Source organism: Orycteropus afer, unplaced genomic scaffold (genome assembly GCF_000298275.1).
Source record: "Orycteropus afer afer isolate SDZICR_OR568_19922 unplaced genomic scaffold, OryAfe1.0 scaffold00290, whole genome shotgun sequence".
In the NCBI taxonomy this organism is placed as follows: Eukaryota; Metazoa; Chordata; class Mammalia; order Tubulidentata; family Orycteropodidae; genus Orycteropus; species Orycteropus afer.
Window position 1 is genome coordinate 1,388,569 of NW_006921877.1, and position 13,202 is coordinate 1,401,770.

The 13,202-nt window shown below is 38.2% G+C and overlaps 1 protein-coding gene across 1 annotated transcript in view; it reads right to left on the reverse strand.

Annotated features, from left to right (window-relative positions):
• The window catches only part of SNX27 (sorting nexin 27), a 133,398-nt gene that overhangs the window by 80,570 nt on the left and 39,626 nt on the right, over positions 1-13,202 (reverse strand). The window contains exon 2 of the mRNA XM_007950878.2: positions 2,400-2,631. Within this exon, the coding sequence (XP_007949069.1) occupies positions 2,400-2,631 (232 nt within the window). The remainder of the gene's footprint in view (positions 1-2,399; positions 2,632-13,202) is intronic.

A 13,202-nucleotide genomic window follows, 5' to 3' on the forward strand; every position in this document is an offset into this window, starting at 1 on the left:
GGGATCGGGCAGTGTTTCGTCCTGCTGTGCATGGGGTCGCTATGAGTCGGAAACGACTCGACGGCACTTAACAACAACAACAACAATGTAGATAAATTAAGCTCAATAAGGACAATTTGTAGGTTCATTCCTTCTCTCAAGTCTATATATGTTCCTAAAGTTTTAGGTAATTCTCAAAAGGTCTCACCATCCAATCTGCTCTACATTTGGGAAAGGGCCTTGATTTCAACTTCTTATACATCTTAGGATTCAAAGTATAGCACCTTCTCAGAATGAAACTCTAAATTTCTTGTGTATGGTTCTCAGAATACAGAGACCATTGTAATGTAAAAGCTACCCAATCTGTATGCTGAGCAAGTAATTCCAGAAGCCAGATTATATAAAGAGCAGGGCATCAGTATTGGAGGAAGACTCATTAACAACCTGCCATATGCAGGTGACACAGCCTTCTTGCTGAAAGTCAAAAGGAGCTGAAGCACTTACTGATAAAGATCAAAGACTACAGCCTTCAGTAAGGACTAGACCTCAACAGGAAGAAAATAAAAATCCTCACAAATGGACCAGAAAGCAATATCATGATAAATGGAGAAAATACTGAAGTTATGAAGGATTTCCTTTTACTTGGATCCACAATCAACACCCATGGGAGCATCTATCAAGAAATCAAATGACATACGCACTGGGCAAATCTTTTTGCAAAAGACCTCTTTAAAGTGTTCAAAAGCAAAGATGTCACTTTGATGACTAAAATGTGCCTGACGCAAGTTACAGTATTTTCAATCTCCTTATACGCATGCGAGAGCTAGACAATGAATAAGGAAGACTAACAATTTATACCTTTCAATTATGGTGCTGGCAAAGACTACTAAATATGCCATGGACTGCTAGAAGAACAAACCTATCTTGAAAGAAAAACAACCAGAATGCTCCTTAGAAATGAGGATGGGGAGACTTTGTTGCACATACTTTGGACATGTTATCGGGGGTACCATGCAGAAGGACATAGGCTTGGTAGAGTAGAGGGTCCCTGAAAGAGAGGAAGAATCTCAACAAGATGGACTGATACAGTGGTTGCAACAATGGGCTTAAACAGACCAACAATTGTGAGGATGGCACGGGACCGGTCATTGTACATACAGCCTCTATGGTAGGAATCAGCATCAAACAACAACAATTACAGATGCAGTCAAACACTATTCGATCCTTCCGCAGCTTTTCTAGCTTTCTTGCTTTTCTCATTTCCCCATTAAAAAAGATTTACCACACAATGTCTAGTGGTTCCTTCCTATCCAAGGGACAAATTCCAGTTTCAGAGACTACAATTTTACTTCACAGGTCACCTTTAAACAATGGACTCCATCTGACAATATCTAATAGAACCCACTGCCATTTTCTACAAGGAGTAATGAACATTTCTCATTACATCACACTCCTAAAATAATCAAAGGCAAATAAAGCATATTGTAAACAAGAGAAAATTCAAATAGATTGGGCTATCAGGGGTAATTAGGTTTTTAAGAACAAAGGCATGCAGGAAAGGAGCTGGCACCTATAACCCAGATTTTAAGATGAGCTTTCTTGTGTTATCTACAACAGCAACAGATTGGAAATGTGTAAAACAGCTCAAGTGAATGGCATTCAGAGCATAATTAGAACCTTGAGGAAAAATAAGAGTTAATCATTCACACCAAACCCAACCCACTGCCCCTGAGTCAATTCTGACTTATACAAGCCATTTCTGAGTCATCGTGACCCTTTTAGGACAGAGCAGAACTTCCTTATAGGGTTTCCAAGGCCATAAATTTTCAGGGAAGCAGACTGCCTCATCTTCCTCGCCTAGAGAGGTTGATGGATTCAAACTGCTGACCTTTTGGTTAGCAGCCAAATGCTTTAACCACTATGTCATCAAAGCTCATTTAATCATTCACACAGATGTCTCTAAACAAAGAGAAAAAGAACATTATGTGGTGAGGAATGTAGGGCAATGTAGGTTCTGAAATGGATGAAGCTCTGTACTGCCCAATGTTTTGGAAGACATTACCTTCTTTAATTAATCTTGCTCTATAGCTCCAGAGTCAACAGTGAGTGAGAGACAGCTACTAGCAAGGAGGTAAGACAACTACCACCACCAAAAGAAACTAAAATAAACAAAAACAGACCAAAATGCAAACTTAAAACTGTTCTGGAAATATACTTAAGCAAAAGTAAGACTCTTCTTCATTACTTTAGTTCACCCCCTACAGTAAATCAGTATCAGTGTCAAGATCAGCTCATCTTCCTGAGAAACAAACTGACCTAAGTTGTAGTCTCTTATTCTATGGGTCTCACATATATCATAAACGATAAGATGGGGGGAAACAAAACTAGATGTTTGAAGATTGAGTTGGGCTGACACTCACCACAAACTTCTCACCATTCTGCTCCACATGTTTGTATGTGGGGACCGATATGGGCACTGCTTGCTTTTCTGTGTAATCATAAAATGATTGTCCCAACGAGTCGTCACTGGGGTCTAGGTTATCCGCCTCATGAGGAGGCACAGATAACACTGTCAAGATCAATTCCTTCTCGCCTGCTCGGATCAGGTCCACCACCTGCTTGTGTGTCGCCCCCTCAACATTCACGCCGTTCCTAAGGGGAAAAAGGGAAAAAGACAATCCCATAAACCAGAAGGGTCCAAATACCTTTTATCTCCACCCTCCTGCCCCCACTCCAGTGTCACTCAACATGAACCATATTATCAAAAGATTAATTTGGTTCCAGAAAAGTGGTTTCTGTTTTCACAGATCCTAATGTGAAAAACTGTGAATTTATGGCGGGGAGAATGGAAACAGGTGAGAGGACCTACCCTTCCTCTAGACTAGAATCCCACACACAGTTCAGGAAAGCACATGGGAAACAGGGTGAAGCTGAGGAGGAAATAAAGCTTTTTAAGCTAAACAGTACCATTTCCTCATCCTAGGTAAGCATATATATACAATACAAAGCGGTTTTTGACAATCCTGCCATTTGAACTGTATTCTTTTTCCTTTTTTAACCTCATTGGAATTGTTTAAAAAAAAAAAAAAACTTTTCACAAACTACATCCCTTAATGTGTAGATAAAGACTCAAATAGTATGATTCAAGGTAATTTCTTTACATTTACATCCAATTTCTCCTCATATTCCAAAATTAGTCAACGTAATTTTCCTTTATACTAACTTTCACTGCCTTGAAAGTTAAATGGCATTTATTTTCAAAAAGGTAAGATTACCTCTCTGAAATCTCATTAACTGACCCAACTTCCTTTGTTCTCCCCACTACTTAATCACTTAGGAGTCTATCTACTTTTTCTCTGGTCTGTGGTATCTCAAAGGTATGTGTAATTAGCTCAAACTAGAAAATATAGGCCTACAGCAATATAGTAATCAACCTACTAATTCTACTTCTTGTTTCACTGTATAAAGAGGTTGAAACTAGGAAAAGCACAGGTTTGGGAGAACAATAATTTTCTCACGAAAAATGCTGAGTCTCACAAAACTCACTCAGCAAACCCAACTACCTTCCCAGATTGCTGACCCAGCCTGCTGTCTCAGCAAAACCACTGGGCAGCTGGCCTGGAGGCTCTCTCCCAGGGCTGTCCCCAAAGAATTAGGAAATACATACCTGGCCTCTAATCAATTTGATACTTAAAGCTTATCTGCCCTTTAAACTCTTTCTCACTCCTGTTCCAAACCATTAGGGTTATTCCTTCCTGAAAATGATGCTAAATTTAGTAACAAGGCTTCCACAAACTTTCAGTCACTGGAATTGTCTCTGTCAAGAATCTGGTATCTGAAACATTCACTTATATAAAAAGAACAGACAGGCGATCTTAGCTAGCCTCCTTCCCTATTTTGAGCTTAACAAACAAGACAGTAAATTCAGCACTCTTGACATTTTACAACCTAAAGTCTAACACAGACAGCTCTGGTGGTGTAGTGCCTAAGGCACTTGACTGCTAACTAGAAGGCTGGTAGTTCAAACCCACCACCCACACCCCAGAAGGAAGGTTGGGCAATCTACTTCCGTAGTGATACACCTCGGAAACCCAAGGAGGGGTCACTATGACTTGACGGCAGTGCGTTTTTAAAGTCTAACATATACACAAAAATATTTAGTAGTTACAATAGGCTAGCTGTAGAATTTAAAAAAAATACAGCCCTTCTTCTGATGGAAATTTGGACTTTTTAAATTCAGATCAGGTCAAACTAATGATCATGGTCAACCCTTGGATTGTACAGCAGGATGCTAAAATGGAAAGAAAATGGGCTCTGGAGTGAGATATACCTGGGTTCAAGTCCTGGCTCTGCCTATTAATAGCTAAATTAGTTTTGATCAAGTATTTAACCTTTCTTACCCTTGCTTTCTTCATATATAAAATGGGGACACTAATAACAACCTAATTTAGGGAGCTCTGGTAGCATAGTGGCTAAGGCACTTGACTGCTAACCAGAAGGCTGGCGGTTCAAACCCACCAGCCACTCCTCGGAAGGAAGATGGGGCAATCTACTTCCATAGTGATACTGCCTCGGAAACCCAAGGAGGGGTCGCTATGAGTCGGGTCCGACTCAATGGCATATAACAACAACAACAACAACAACAATATGGTTGTTGTGAGAATTAATGTAATAAAAAATATACCTTGCCTAAAACAATGCCTGAACATTCACAATAGAAAGTATAAAGAGAAAAGAAGTACTACATAAATGTTGGTTATGAAGAGATATTGGCTAAAGGAGAAATGGAAACCTATAGTTAAGAATTAGAAAAGAATTGCATATAATTTTTTTAAAAAAATGTTTTATGTGAAAGTTTACACAGCAAATTAGGGTCCCCTTTAACAATTTTTATCATTGTTCTGTGTCACTGGTTATAATTTTTACAATGTGTCAGGACTGTCATTATTTCCATTCTGTTTGTTTTGTTTCCATTGATCTAGCCTCCCTTCCCCTTGCCTTCTCACCTTTGTTTTTGGGTAAATGTTGACCATTTGGTCTCATATAGTTCACTCTTTGAGGGAGCACATTCCTCATGGATGATACCATTTATTTTGTAAGTCTATCTATTCTTTGGTTGAAGGGTGACTCTCAGAGATAACTTCAATTCCCCATTCAAAGGTTATCTTAGGGTGATAGTCTCAGGGGTTTCTCTAATCTCTTTTGGTCTAGTAGGTCTGGCCTTTTTAAGGAATTTGAGTTTTGTTCTACATTATTCTTCCATTTAATCCAGGGCCTTTTATCATGTCCATGGTCAGAATGGTCAGTATTGGTAGCTAGGCACCATCTAGTTCTTGTGGTCTCAGGTTTGTATTTCATGTGGGCTATTAGTCCTGTAGATTGGTTTCTCCTTTGATCCTTTGATTTCCATCATTGTTTCTGGCCCTGTATAAGTAGAGACCAACAACTAACTGTATCTTAAATGGCTGCTCACAAGCATTTAAGACTCAAGATGCTACTTACCAAACCTGGATGTAGAACATTACCTTTGTGAAATATGTTATGTCAATTGACTAAGCTGTCCCCTGAGACTATGGTACTAAGGCCCTTGAGCCAGTAAACCAATGCCACAAGTTGTCTGAATAGGTCTATGAAGTCTTTATGAGTGCTCCCCCATATGGTTTGTTATATATGTAGATGTATATGCAACACACACAAACATGTATAAATATCTTCCTGTAGATACACCTATACATGCATGTGCATTTATTTTTGTATGCCCTTCTATACAGATATATACACCCACATTTACCCACGTTACTACACTTATGTTTTTTGGTTATATTTACTATTGTTGCAAAACTCTTTATGCTATAGCTTTTACCACACTTGTCCCTTTTCTTGTGTTCTTCTTAGTGTCTTTATTTACCTTGGTCATGTTGTGTTGACTTCATCCATATGTGGTCTTATCTTTCCCATCATTAAAACTAAGAAGTGTTTGCCTGAAGGCAGGAGGGACTCTACATTCCTGGGGGGAAATAAGCCTGAGAGCACCAGGCTGAGGACTAGACTCATGGGGCCACACAGGTAGGGCCTGAGCATGGCTGCCTCTCCTCACTAAAGGGGGCCCAACTATTGGGGCACATTTGGGTTGGCCCCTCTACTTTTTTCTACACTCTCTATTGTTATTTCAGAGATTTTCTTACTCCCAAACAAGAACTTATACAAAAGGAAATAAAAATATTAAATGTGCAAACAAAATTTTTTAGCCCTAATTTCTGAACCTCTCAGTTTTCCTACCTACAGAACAGGTTTGAGGATGCCCATAATTCTGGGGAAATGTCCTATGGTTGTCAGCCTCTTCAAACCATCTCAGGTCTCATTATCATGCAGCCTCAGTAAAAAAGACCAGGTTTGCTGGTCTGATAGAGCCTGGTAAGACCCTCGAGACTATGGTCCCTAGTTAGCCTTCAAGTACGGTATTGAACTCACTCCTGTGGCTTCCAGCCAAACAACAGACAGGCATACAGGGTGAACATTTACCTCAGGTAGATACATTCCTTAGATCTATCAGATCAATCTCGGGACAACAGAAGGGCAGTGGAATAGAAGGGAGATAGCTCAGGGGGCAGGAATGCATAGGAAAGAAGGACACAAGGAAGAGGTAACTACAGGGAGGAAGTGGGAAGAGAACTGTTACACTGTGGGGGGGAGGGGACAACAACTAACAAGTCTCTACTATCAAGGAAGTGATTCCCCCTCCCACTTCCTCTTATCCCTGGTAACCATCAAAGAATTGTGCTCTCTGTGTGTATGTCTACATTTGGTTTTTTATAATAGTGGGAACATAGAATATTTATCTTTTTGTGACTGACTTATTTCACTCTGCATAATATGCATATGACTCTTTGGCCTTATTAGTATTTCTAGGAAAATGCTTTGATGGTAGAAGAAATTAAACTGAAGTAACAAAGGTGAGAAATCATCAGAGTATTTCATCTATGGACTTTAGCTTACTCACAGTATGTTTTTTCAACAAACTTGAGAAAACTAACACTTCAGAGACTGAATAAAACACCCTGTGTACTAGAACAAGATTTTTATGTTAGTATAATTCATTTCAGGAGATGTGTCTTGTGGAAAAAGTTTAAGAACTGACACTCAAATCTTACTTTTCAACTCCCTAACTTTTTTCTTTAGGTTTAAGGGTCAGTGAATACTTCAGAATTTGTATATAACACTGTATACATATACCATGCAATCCTCAGCCTATACAACTATGAGACCAGAACTAGATGGTGCCCACTTACCACTGTCAACCACTTGGAGGGGGATCTATGTAGGAGATCCTGGACAGAGTGGGAGAACAATGTGGAACAAAACTCAAAATCATTAAAAAAAAAAAAAGGGACCAGGTTTGCTGCTCTGATAGAGCCTGATGGAACCCCTGAGACTATGGCCCCTAGCTGCCCTTCAGGTCTGGAACTGAACCCACTACTTGGGCTTCCAGCCAAACAAAAGACAGGCATATGAGCTGAACATTTATGCCAGGTAGATACACCCTGTGGAGAGAACAATCATGGGAGAACAGAAGGGCTGTGTAAGCACAGGGAGACAGCTCAGGGGGCAGGAGTGCATGGAGGGAAGGACACAGGGAAGAGATAACTATTGGGAGGAAGTGGGAGGGGAGCTATTGCATTGTGGTAAATTGTAGTCAATGTCATGAGACAAAGTGTATGTGAACTGCTGTATGGAAAGTGAATTTGTTCTGTAAACTTCCATCCAAATCACAATAACAATAATAAAAAGAATTATATATGTATATATATATGTTCACTGTTTTTCTAGAGAGTCCACAGCTTTCATCAGCTTCAAAAAGGAGTATATATAGAACCTTCAAAAAGTTAAGTACTACTGCTTTAAATGCACATGTCTTTCTACCCAACTTAAGTTTTAAACCAGAATACACTGCTCCTAGGGTCACTCACTCGGAAGGAAGGTTGGGCAATCTACTTCCGTAGTGATACTGACTCGGAAACCCAAGGAGGGGTTGCTATGAGTCGGGTCAGACTCCATGGCACATAACAACAACAACAGGGTCACTCACAGAAATAAGCTCTGAAAACAGAGAAACTTAAGTGAGGGTTATGCCAAGAACAGCCAAGGAACAAAACAGTAGAGGGTCCTTTAAACTTGCTTGCTTTGGTTTCACCACTATATTACTAAGGCCAAGCTTTAAACTGGCTATCAAGTCAAAAACTTCTTTTAAAAAACAGGCACAGGAAAGAACTACCAGCGTCACTTTCTAAACATACTTGCTAATATCTATTTGGTTTAACTATAGAACAAATGCTATACATGCCACAATTTATTATTAAGCTGAAAATTCCTTCATTCTTCAGAGAATGAAATGAGGCCAGTAAAAACCCCAGGATGTCTGATTTCAAAAAGCATCCTCCCTTTTCAAGAATTAAGAGGTCTTCAAGGTCTTAAAAATGTTTATATACGATCTTCTTTTCTACAAGAATGCTACTATACCAGGCTCAAATTAGGTGTGGTTCAACAATTTGGACAATTCTGACACCATAAATGAATGCAAAATATAAATTGTGCAATAAAAGAAACTTTCAGCAGGACAGACTTGGTTCAAAGCATGGTTTTGGAGTCAGAAAGACTTGGGTTTGAATTGCAACTGTGCCATTTATCTTCAGATACAAGACCTCATCTGAAAATGGGGCTAATAATACCCATAGCTAACAGAGTTATTGTGACAACTAAAATGAGGTAACACTTAGCACAGAATCTAGAACATGGCAGCCATTCAATAAACAATAGCTATTCATGCTGTAGATCTGTATCACCTAGGCAAGGAGGCTGGCAGTATTTTGGTCTCCTAGATGACACAAACTCTATCCAGCACTAATTTCCCTTGCCTTATTTCTGTCTTTATAACATAAGGTAGTTGGAATACTTTGAATAGAAATGACTGACCTGTCAACCAATGTTAAGAGAAAAGACAGCCACTTTCATGAGACCACTGCATCAGAGAACCACTAAGTCCTAGGCCACACAAAAGTACCCACCGCCCAGTAGGATTCACCTATAAATGCTTCTTCCACAAACGAAAGGTATGACTTAAACACACTACCAAAAAAATTCCAACAGATATGTGACTAAGCAAATGCAGCTAAAATATTAATTCATTCATTCATTGTACAATACTAACAGTAGAATCCAAGTAGTGAGCAACAGCTACTCACTGTACAATTCTTTCAACTTTTCTGGATGTTTGAAATTTTTCATAATAAAATACTGGGGGAAAAAAGCTAAAAAAAAAAAAGTACCAAAAATCCACAAATAAGACCAAAATCTTGTTTCCTTAGGCAACTAGATGATATTCAATTTATATTTTCAGCTTTATATGGATATGCTTTATAATGTTAATAAAATTGTTTTCATTTTTACATTAGACCAGTATTTGGTCCAACAGGAGAGATCATTAGCCAGCTAATGGGAGTGAGTGGCTTTAAATACAAGTACTATTGAAGCAAAGTTAGCCAGCTGGAAAACTTGCAAAACTAATATAAACACTCCCAGAAGCAGGACAAAAAACTCTGTATACTACTGTAAAGGAAGCTGAATATAATGAAAAAACATGGTACAGATGGTCATAAGACAAAGCCAATCACTAAATGTACCACAGCAAATAACATGATAAGCAGAATATTATGTTGTATTCCCTGTGGACACGCAAGAAAGTAATTAAAGGGTAATTAGTCCCTCAGAGATAGCCTGTAAAAAAATAGACAATAAATTCCTATAGCTGTAAGCAATGAAATACAGTTTTCAATTTCACAGGTTGAAATACAATGGGTACATGTCCATAAGAATAGTTAATTTAAAAAAAAAAAAAAAAAAGACTGACAAAACCAACAGTTGATGAGAATGTGGAGCAACTGGAATTCTCATACACTGATAATGGGAGGATAAAATGAAAATCTGGCAGTTTCTTATAAAGTTAAAACATACATTTACTACATGATCTAACAATTCCACTCCTAAGTATTTATCCAGAAGAAATGAAAACATGTCCACACAAACAGATGTAGTAAAATCTGCATTGCATCTTTATTCATAAAAGTTCAAAACCAAAAACAGCCTAAATGACTATCAACAGGTGAAGACATGAACAAATTGTGTCATATTCATGCAATGGAATATTAGTCAACAAGAAAAAGGTACAAAACTACTGATATCCACAACATCTCAAAAACACAATGAACAAAAGAAGTCAGACAGAAAAGAGTTGATTGATTTGAAGTTTGAGAAGTGGCAAGACTATATTCTATGTGGTAGAAATCAGAGGGAGACAGGGAGGTGGTAAGTATTGAATACAAAGAGGCACAAGGAAGCTTTCTGAAGTGATGGAGTGTTCTACATATAGACTGGAGTGGTGGTTAAGTGGGTGTATCCTTTTGTCAACGCTCAAACTGTACACTTAAAAATTGTGTGCATCTGACTGTAGGTAAACTAAGCCTCAAAAAAGCTGATTTAAAATAAAAATATATACATATCCTCATTTACATGAAATAGTAGTCCATCATCCAAATGAAACTTAAACAACCTCTATTGTACTGTTAGATTACTGTGCATTTTTTGCTGTTATGGACAATGCTGCTATAAAGATCCTGGTAGGTGAATTTCTGTACTATCTGCAGCAGAACATTTTTTAAAGGATAAAACACATGCTTTTTCCCTCACCCCATCTCTGTGAAAAATAAGATAAAACTTGGATATTTCCAAGTCTACAAGTCTATTTCATGGACATAATCAAGAAAAAATTAAGCTCAGGGCTAGTTTTATCCCTGCTAAGGCTCTGGCATTTTGTCCTAATCTCCTATAAACAACAGGACACATATTTCAAGCATAGTGTAGTTAAGAACCTCAGCAACAGATGATTATAAAGTTAGACCTGATGCCAGCTGCATTTTTCTCAAGATTATTAAAGCCATAATGTGAGAGACAAAAGTCAAATTCACCTAATGCACTACACTGCATTACAAATATAATTCAGGTTTTATATTAGGAGTCCTAGAGTTCTTGTTAGATTTCTAAGCATTCAAGATTGTAAAGCATTTTCTTCTGACAGAGATTTTTAAAAAGTTGTTCAGCCAAATATCTTACATCAGGGAAACTCTTAAACTCAATGAAATACATCAAGCAAAAAGCCTCTTAAAACATATTTATGCTAAGGTGAAACTGCTGGTTTCTCTCTGTCTGTAGCAAAGAAGAGTGAAGAAAATCAAAGACAGAAGGAAACAATTAGTCCAAAGGACTATTGGAACATGTGAACCCCAGCCTCCACAATTCTAAAACTAGAAGAACTAGAAGATGCCCAGCCACCAGTGCTGACCACTCTGAAAGGGATCACAGTAAGAGGTCCCAGATAGAGTGGGAGAAAAATATGGAACAAAACTCAAAATCATTAAAAAAAAAAAAAAAAAAAAAAAAAACCAGGCTTATTGACTTGATAGAGACTAGTGGAACTCCCACTAGTGGGGGATACCATCCCACTTGTGGGATACCATCAAAAGGAATAACCTACATGTCATTGGAATTCCAGAACAGGAAGAGAAATATAAAACCACTGAGAAAATTGTCCAAGATTTGTTGGAGGAGAACTTCCCTGATATGATCAAAGATGAGAACATAACCATTCAGGAAGTCCAATGAATGCCAAACAGGATAGACCCAAAAGAAAATCACCAAGACATATCATCATCAAACTCACCAAAACCAAAGACAAAGAAAGAATCATGAGAGAAGCATGGGAAAAACAAAAAGTTACCTACAAGGGGCAACCAGTAAGACTAAGCTCAGATTTCTCGACAGAAACCATGCAGGCGAGAAGACAATGGGATGGTATATATAAAACACTGAAGGAGAAAACTTTTCAACCAAGAATTATGTATCCAGCAAAACTGTCCCTCAAATATGATGGTGAAATTAGGACATTTCCAGATAAGCAGAAATTAAGTGAATTTGTTAAAACCAGACCAACTATACAAGAGAGGCTAAAGGGAGCCCTGTGGACAGAGAAGCAACAACAGCCAACGACAACTGACCATTAACACACACGATGATATAATCCAGAAACCAACCCAGTTATGGAAGTATCCAAAGTAAATAAGCCTACAGGATTGTAAACAGGGAACCAGAGACACCAACCGGCAAATGAGGACAACTACAAACCAAAAAGAGGGGAAAAAAATCTGTGTCGTTACAGAACTTTTAGATGGTAGGGAAGTCAAGACAACTACAAGATGAACGGACTGTTTTACACTTGGGAAGAAAACTATAAATCACAGGATAACCTCAAAGAAAAATGATAAACCTTCACATCAAAATAAAAAAAAAGGACCAGCATAAATATTGAGAAAATAGTAAAACAATAGCAATGAAGGAAGTGATAACATGATTCATAAATAAAACAAGCTCAGCATAGAAATTATATGGAACAAAGAAATCGACACAATGAAAAAGCACATGACAAAAATGAAAACAACAAATTCACACTTGCTGATAATTACGTATCTGGCAAGGGACTTATCTCTAAGATTGATGGAAAACTCCAATGCCTCAACACCAAAGGAATTAACAATCCAATTGAAAAATGGGCAAAAGACATGAATAGACACTTCACCAAGGAGGATATTCAGGTGGTAAGCTAATACATGAAAAGATGCTCACAATCATGGGCTATCAGAGAGATGCAAATCAAAAGAACAATGAGATGTACTGTCTCATCCCAGCACTGATGGCAAGGTTCAATGAGACAGAAAATAACAAATGCTGGGATGTGGAAAGATTAGGACTCTCATACACTGCTGAACTGTGAAGTGATACAACCACTATGGAAAGCAATATGATGATTCCTTAGAAGGCTGGAATTGGAGATAACCATTTGACCCAGCAATCCCATTACTAGGTATATATCCTAGAGAGGTGAGAGCCAGGATAGGAACAGATACATGCACGCTCATGTTCATCACCGCACTATTTACAATAGCAAAAAGATGGAAACAACCTACGTGCCCATCAGCGGAAGAGTGGATGACCAAACTATGGTACATACACATACTAGAATGCTTTGCAGCACTAAAGAATAATGTAGAATCTTCAAAACACCGCATAATATGGATGAACTTGGAGGACATTATGCTGAATGAAATAAGTCAATCACA